General features: G+C 39.9%; 1 protein-coding gene across 1 annotated transcript in view; it reads right to left on the bottom strand.

Moving 5' to 3' along the window:
- Positions 1-5,758: 5,758 nt before the first annotated feature.
- Positions 5,759-8,837, bottom strand: part of LOC138052941 (uncharacterized) — a 3,408-nt gene continuing 329 nt past the window's right edge. Inside the window, exon 1 of the mRNA XM_068899548.1 lies at positions 5,759-8,837. This exon is cut by the window's right edge and continues 329 nt beyond it. Within this exon, the coding sequence (XP_068755649.1) occupies positions 6,668-8,837 (2,170 nt within the window). The 3' untranslated portion in view covers positions 5,759-6,667.

Here is an 8,837-nt window from a genome sequence, read left to right as displayed (position 1 = left end):
GAGTCATCGGGTGAGTGGAGTTAAGTAAAGCATAAAATGAAAGCTAAAATGTCAGAGAGGACTTAGGCCTAATCACTGAAACGAGGGCTTAGGCTTAATCAATAAATTTTTGCTGTATTGACTGTGAGTCTCATTGACTCATTGACTCATTGACTCATTTGACTCATATAACATCCGTTCTCGGCACGTTTGCAAAGATCTTTGACGAAAAGGGTAAATAATGGAAACCGGTACCTGAATTGTACGAGCAGGTCGAGGAGACAAAAAACAGCCTTCAAGTTATTCTAATCGTACTTGTTTTTTTTTTTTTTTGGACAAATCTTGTGAATGTTTTGTGCTCTTCCTAAGGACCCAGGATTTAACATGCGAATCAATCAACCATAAACAAACAATCTGAGTCGACAATATCGTAATTTACATATCGTCGTCTCTAAATTTCTCTTCAGTCAGAAGAGTCCCTTAGATCACGATAAATGTCGTTTGTGAGCGTATATGATCCCTAACTGATACTTTGAAGCACCTGTAGCTTTGGTATCACCAGTTCTTCCTCTTCTTCCCCGGACACACCTGAACTCTTCTACTTGTGCTTTAATCATGCAGTCATGTCACTATCGCAAGACAACAAAGGAAGCATTCCTGTTTCTTGCACAGCCCATGACGTGACACTGCACTGGTCATTTACCCCTTCAAAGGAATAAAGTGTCATCAAAAATTATCCTGAAACAGATCACTCTCTAGAATTTCGAACACACCTGATAAAAAACAGAAAAAATTCCCGCGAAACGGGAGAAGGATTGGACGGGAAATCGGTCCAGTCCCCACACTCGTCAAGTCCAAAATGGCTGGCCAGCTAGCTTGATGTAGTAACAAGTGCATCATCTCAATGCAAGGCTTTGTTTGGGTTATTTTCTTTTTAAAGCAAAACAAGCTTTTTGATATCCAGCTCTCTTAACCGTGGATGGATGGTTTCATTTTTTTAGCTCTAATGGAATCGGAAAATCACAGTTCACCTGGACACTGCTCACTAAAGCTCGTATATGTCTGTGTAATCTAAGTATGTATGGTCATGCTCCTTTGCTGATGGGTATTAAAAACAACTATTCAGGCTATTACAAGGTCAGACGAAGATTATACGTTGACGAACCTTTTTATACGCTAAATTTAAATGGTAAAAATATAAAAATAATGGGCCTGACAAAATATGGAGACTTTCCATGCTTGGAGTAATGCTTGCTTGGAAAGATGACATGAAACTGACGACTATAAAATTAATCAAAGAAAAATTTAAGCATCTTGTAAAAAGATTGTTATATGTACATCAGAACATTGTCATTTGTGTTCTTTGGTGGTTACTAGGTTTTCAAAGAATAAAATCACCTTTGATTTGCTAAATTATGTGTTTGTTGCGCTAATCAGAGGCCCCTTTTAGATGAATTTTAAGGTAAGAATCGGTGTTATTTCTAAACAACGAAACTGATTTGGCTTTGACAATTCATTTTCACTTACCAAATACAGAATAAGGGCTTCTTGTCAACAATTTGGTTTGTTTATGGCCTGAATTAGGCTCAAAATTCCATTTTGCATCGCCTTAGAGGGGCATGAAGTGTTTGTTCCAAAAATTCAATAAACCATAATAAGCCAAATTTTTCTCAACTGATTTTGATAACTGGGTGACTAAAAAAAAAAGTGGTGTAGGTTTGGAAGTTATGCAAGAAGGCAGGTGAATAAAGTGAAATTTTGAAAAATGGCTATTTTGGGTTATAATTTTAACATGAATTTGGGCCAAACTCTAGCCCCAGGCTCCTCTCTGTGCAATTCCTTGAGGACAAAGTTACATGCATGAACTGAAAGCTCTATTATAGTAGAGTTCATGGTCAAATTCATTTGGCAGCACAATTTACCAGTGGGGTCTTAACACACTTTCAAAATGTGCCCTGGAAGGCTGGATTTTTGGTGCTCAAAGGGCAAAAAATGAGACCCCCCCTGTAACTCCAAAACTAAAACTCAAAGAAGTGAGCCAAAGTGGCTTTTGAAATATATCATTATACCCAACTTCGGTGCCAAGTTTCAGCCAAATCGGTTGACCACCACTTTTGGCCCCTGGAACACTTTCTCAGACAATGACACTTAAACCATCGAACAAGGGATTTATTATTCCACTACAATAAGGTGTTATTTTGCTTCAATTTTATTTGGTAAGAGTGTTTCTAAAAAAATGTATCATCTGTCCTTCACGTAGCTTCCTTGCAGCCGTTTTTTGTGTCGGTCCCATTCTCCCTGTGGGGAGGAGAATGGGACCGACACAAAAAACGGCTGCAAGGAGGCTATCCTTCACGGCGCTTGTGAAAGATGTAAGCAGCACAGAAAGCCAGCCAAATGTCCTTTATTTGATTGTATAAGCGAAATGACAAGTGACAAACGATGACAAGCTAAATTCTCAGGCTTTGTATCGTGTTGAAAACAATTTCTTTAATTGAAAAAGTCCCGTTCCGTCCGTATTTGCTCTGTTCTAAACCGGTCAAACCGGAACACTACATTGTATTACCGTCTCATATTTTGCGAGTTCTCTTGACCAAATATGGTAAAATGGCGTAATAGGGGAATAATAAAAAGTAGAAATGGTAATGGACTACGTGGACCAAGTGGTATGGCATCCCAAGAGCAATTGCATCAGACGGTGGATCTCAATTTACTCTCCAAGAATTCAATTCATTTGTGACGAATTGGGGTATTTGTCACATCACCTCCTCACCAATGAATCAACGTGCTAATGACAAAGCAGAGTCTGCCGTTAAGATCATGAAATATCTCTTGGTCAAAACTCACAAGGGTGGTGGTGATCCGTACGAAACATTGCTAGAACAAAGAAACATTCCTCGACAATACACAGGTCTGAGTCCTTCAGAAATCCAGTATGTTTAACCGGAAGACGCGTAGCTTTTTACATGGCATGGCGTGTGCGTAACGTCCCCAAGAACTCGTGTGTGAACGAGAAGCGTGAAGCACGAAAGCGAAGCGTGAAGAAATATCATGACCATGTATTTCTTCGGCATGTGGAAGGAAAAGAATGGAAGTAAGGAATTTAGGAACAAATACGTACCAGGCGGAAAGTCTGGATGGAGACAACTGAGTACCGGAGGAATCAGACGACATGAGACCTACCAAAGTCGTGCGAACTACTCGCGACCAATCTCCCATTGTCGCACTTCGCACTCCTGAGAAACAATCCCCGCTGGATCTGTCTACGGTTGACTCTCCCTCTGCGACTCCATATGAGCCACAAGAGAGTCAGCCAAGTACTGGTCAGGAGAAAACTGAGAAAACTGTTGTCAACAATCGTGGATCCTCATTAGGTATGACCAGGCCAAGACGTATGGTATGGTATACTTTATTTAAATCCAGAAGACACGCTAGCCCCAAAACATTAAGCTGGTTTCCATAGAAGGCGTGTCTTTACAAATTATATTATATAAAAATATAAGTACATACATGTAAATATGTGTATATTAAAAAAAGCGACTACAAGATAACATATATAGATAAAACTTCTTGAATCTGCTTAAGAAGCTAAGACTAATAGTACGGAATTTAATTTATAATTATAACTCTTAAAACCCCTATACGATACTACCAAAAAATGGAAGGCATTAGATACCGAGGCGCAAGACTGAATGAATGTAGCACGGCATGATCCAATCACGTTTTTAAATGAATTTAGTGAATCCGACAATTAAGCTTCATTTGGAAGTTAAATCCAAATCATAGCACCACTCCCTCTTTTTTTTAGGATTAATCAGACTGTTTACACGGAGACACTTTATTTTCGCTCATGTTTTGTTCAGTTTATCTTCGAGAAAAAGGGATGTTGATCACATAATTGTTACCCGCTAGGCATGCATGTATAAACCCATGATGCAGTGCGTCGTATTCGCAACGTGCTAGAAATGGTCGCTTTGTGATGTTATGTTCTGTTTACAGTTGTTTAACCGAGTGTCTCGACTCTAAATGAAGCTAATCAACAGAGAGGCGGGATACCCACGGGAAATTGACTCAGAGAGCGTTCCTCTAGGTAGGGATTTGGACTGGTACACGTTGCCCCAGGGTCGGGAATTTGATATGCCCGCCATCTTGAAAGACTGCGAGATACTGGAGATGAGTTATCCGCCATCTTGGTATCGAATTTCCAGATTTTTCTGGACACCATGAGTGAAAGAAAGGTAAACAAATCCGTCTTACTTTCTCGTAAAAATGGACCATCACTTCTTCAAAATCAAAATACAGTGCAATTTTTGACTCATTTTAGATTTGAGGTATGTGATTTCAAACTATAAAACTAGGTAAAAGAATATGGCTTGTAACTGGTCTCATTTGAAAATTACAGGTCTGCCAAATCTGCACGAGTGAAAATCCAGGTAATGCCCAAGAACTAGTCGTTTGGATCCAGTGTGACATATGTGACGTGTGGTACCATCAAGTCTGTGGCAGAATTTTGGCCAGCATCATTATGCACAGTAGATGTCATTTTCTTGTACTGCCGTGAACACCATGTGAGGTTAGAAATGCCAGAACCTTTCCATCCCGTCAATTACTTACACCGCAATCTAATGAAAAAAAGATACCCCAGGGCAGGAATTTCACGTTCAGAAGGTGCCCAGGGGTTGGGAATTTGATACTCTATAGGTGCCCAGGGGTGGGAAATTTGAAGCTAACTTCCATGAAAATGTCCCCCACCCTGCGGCTTAACATTGATAGGTGCATTACGCGTAACACAAGAACGTGCATATTTTTGTTACAAATTTAGGAAGCTAATCGGATTGTCCCGTGTTCGCTCAGCCGTATCTGAGCTCTTTTTAATTTCGTTCTTGCGGTATATAGGTTTCGTTCATTCGGTCGAGAAATAATTAGGAAATCTTGTAGTTGTTTAGTTTTGTATTGCAAGTATGTACTAAATACAACATGAGCGACCGTATTGCAGCGGAAATGCAAGGAATGCCAAACTCATTCCCAGGTGATTGCGAACATAGAAGGACCTCGTTTTCCAAGACTGAAAAATGCAGACGAAGAAGCAGCTTGGTTGGTAGGGACTAGTCCCCAAAATACAAGAAATAGTACAAAATGGAGCGCAAAGATATTCAAGGAGTGGCAAAGTGCTCGCTCAAATAAAGTCGTTACAAATGAGTCGCTGGGCTTTGACTAATATAGAAGGTGGCCGAAGTTTAAGATCTAACTATTGACATCGCGCAAATATTCCCTCGACTGTCCCCTGTTTTTAAATTTCTGGATGATGAAGTTTGTGGGAGAAATTGGAAAACGTTCAGGTGATAAAACAGGGCCCGGTTGTTCGAAAGCCGACTCACTTAATCCAGGATTAGCGTAAACCTTTGTTTCATGTTTTCAACATTTCGCTGAAAGTTTCTTTTGCTTCATTTTGTTTTTCAAGACTGATTTCTTGTAGTGTAAAGTTTTGTCGAGTATCAGCGTTGATCAGCTTTTGGGAGTAAAGAAATAAAGTCCTTGGTTAATACACCTTTTGCTGTTCATTTACGCAAAGTATACATTCATTTGGGTCAACAGTTGAAACTATACGGCAAATATACGTTAATTTCATTAGCAAATCCACGAACTTCATTAACGCGAACGAACTTTCAATAACGCTATTTGCATATGTATAAACATTCAATAGAATCAACGGATAAACAATTTCACCTTTGGACAATCAAAGATAGCAAATATGCTTTCAATCTCGCGCAATGCTTATTTATCAACACCAATATAAAATCAATTGCATGGTATGACAATCAATGGCGTATTTGAAACATACAATAATGCAATTTACATGGAGACGCACAATCAATTGCACCTTTATACAATTGTTTATTTGAAATGGTCAACCATTAACGTGAACTGACAAACATTGGTATTTTTCGAATAAAGAATGGGAAGAAAAAAATATTCATTAGTGTCATTCTTCGTAATTAAGTGTATTTTAAAATACTGAAGAAAAATACAAGAGTATGTACATTATCATTTAAATTTTGTCTTTTTTTTGCACAATCTTTTGCTGAAGCAGATATAAAATAGTACTGTACATTTGCGTACATTTGCGTAAATGAACAGCAAAAGGTGTATTTAACGTTAATCGCCTTTTGAACAACCAGGCCCAGTTGTGTGCCTGTCGTTTTTGCGTCCTTTTTTTGCTTTGATACGGAGGTTTTCCGTGGTATTTTGTATCAGCTTATACAGAATGTTAATTAATCTATTCGTATTCTAAAAAAACAAGAAAAAAAAGCCTTGTAAATAGTTAATTTCAACCTGAGCGAACTTTATGGACATTCTGTATGATGTTCATACAAAATACTAATAACCTAATTAGTATTAATTAGTATACAGAATACTTATTCGAGAGCAATAATTCATTATTAGTTCACAAATTCCAGTTTTTCCTTGCTACCTTTTCAAGCGCTTCCCGAGCTTTCACACAGTTACAGTTTGTATTGGGTTTACAGTGACATTCACGAGACTCAAATTGCATTTTTGGATTGGCTTACTGCTTCATGAATTATTAATGAATTTTATAAAGTATTTTACCGTTAAAACATTTCAGTTGACCTCTTTGAAAATCACGATTCTGCAGCTTTCTCTGAAATATGCTCTACTCTTCGATTAATTAACTTAAAACGCATTTTCGATTTCTACCGCTTTCCCGGAAGACCAAGGACAGGAGAGAGCCATTCTGAATGTTGTAGTCTGCCACGATGCAGCTATCTTTCAGTTCCTCGCTATTAAACATGAGAATCTGTTTCTCAGCCAAAAAACCTTCTTGGGCTTCAATTTTGTTCTTCAGATCCCGGATGGTATCGCTTGATTTGATTGCCAACGGTAATGCCCTTTCACTGAATGGAAATTTTACATGAATGTCCATGACTAAAACAACGGTTAAAGTAAAATCTTTCTGAATATTGTAGTAACGCAAAGTTCGACCATTTTCGAGCTTCCTCCCGTCACCAATAAGCTCCTGTTCATCAGGGGAGATGCCAACCATGGCTTGAATCTTCATCTTCACGTTCTCGATAAGGTCATCGGGTTTCACTTCTAACGTGAACAGCTTTCCATTCAGCAACTTTGCAAAAATTTGCATTCCATCACGGAGTCGCAACATCAAATGCCGTGTGGATTCCTTGTGAATGTTGCAGTCAGCTAGAGTGCGGCCATCTTCCAGTTGCTTGCCAGCTAGGACAAATCGTTGTTGGTCGGGTGGTATCCCTACTTTGTCCGTAACTTGCGTCTTTTCGTTCTCGATAAGCTCATCGGGTTCCACTTCTAACGCGATAAGATCCACCAACTTTGCAAAAATTTGCGGGCTATCCAACATCAGTGTGGATTCCTTCTGAATGTTGTAGTCAGCTAGAGTGCAGCCATCTTTCAGTTTCTTGCCAGCAAAGATAAGTTCTTGTTGGTCGAATGGTATCCCTTCTTTGTCCCAAATTTTCGTCTTCACGTTTTCAATAGAATCGCTTGGTTTGACTTCTAGAGGGATAGTTTTACCAAAGAGCGTTTTGACAAAGATCTGCATACCACTACGGAGTCGTAACAGCAAATACAGTGTGGATTCCTTGTGAATGTTGTAGTCAGCTAGAGTGCGGCCATCTTTCAGTTCCTCGGCAGCAAACACAAGTCTTTGTTGGTCGGGTGGTATCCCTCTTTTTTCCCAAACTTTCGTCTTCACGTTTTCAATAGACTCGCTTCGCTCGACTTCTAGAGTGATAGTTTCACCAGTGAGCGTTTTGAGAAAGATCTGGATACCACTACGGAATCGTAACAGCAAATGCAGTGTGGATTCCTTGTGAATGTTGTAGTCAGCTAGAGTGCGGCCATCTTTCAGTTCCTCGGCAGCAAACACAAGTCTTTGTTGGTCGGGTGGTATCCCTCTTTTTTCCCAAACTTTCGTCTTCACGTTTTCAATAGACTCGCTTCGCTCGACTTCTAGAGTGATAGTTTCACCAGTGAGCGTTTTGAGAAAGATCTGGATACCACTACGGAATCGTAACATCAAATGCAGTATGGATTCCTCCTGAATGTTGTAGTCAGCTAAAGTGCGGCCATCTTTCAGTTCCTTGCCAGCAAAGAGAAGTCTTTGTTGGTCGGGTGGTATCCCTTCTTTGTCCCACATTTTCGTCTTCACGTTTTCAATAGAATCGCTTGGTTTGACTTCTAGAGGGATAGTTTTACCAAAGAGCGTTTCGACAAAGATCTGCATACCACTACGGAGTCGTAACAGCAAATACAGTGTGGATTCCTTCTGAATGTTGTAGTCAGCTAGAGTGCGGCCATCTTCCAGTTGCTCGCCACCAAAGAGAAGTCTTTGTTGGTCGGGTGGTATCCCTCTTTTTTCCCAAACTTTCGTCTTCACGTTTTCAATAGAATCGCTTCGTTTGACTTCTAGAGTGATAGTTTTACCAGTGCGCGTTTTGACAAAGATCCGGATAACACCACGGAGTCGTAACAGCAAATGCCGTGTGGATTCCTTGTGAATGTTGTAGTCAGCTAGAGTGCGGCCATCTTTCAGTTCCTCGGCAGCAAACATAAGTCTTTGTTGGTCGGGTGGTATCCCTCTTTTTTCCCAAACTTTCGTCTTCACGTTTTCAATAGACTCGCTTCGCTCGACTTCTAGAGTGATAGTTTCATCAGTGAGCGTTTCGACAAAGATCTGCATACCACTACGGAGTCGTAACAGCAAATACAGTGTGGATTCCTTCTGAATGTTGTAGTCAGCTAGAGTGCGGCCATCTTCCAGTTGCTCGCCACCAAAGAGAAGTCTTTGTTGGTCGGGTGGTATC

This window comes from Montipora capricornis, chromosome 1 (genome assembly GCF_036669925.1).
Source record: "Montipora capricornis isolate CH-2021 chromosome 1, ASM3666992v2, whole genome shotgun sequence".
Lineage (NCBI taxonomy): Eukaryota > Metazoa > Cnidaria > Anthozoa > Scleractinia > Acroporidae > Montipora > Montipora capricornis.
The sequence above is the reverse complement of the archived record's forward strand: the minus strand, read 5'-3'. Positions and strand labels throughout refer to the sequence as shown.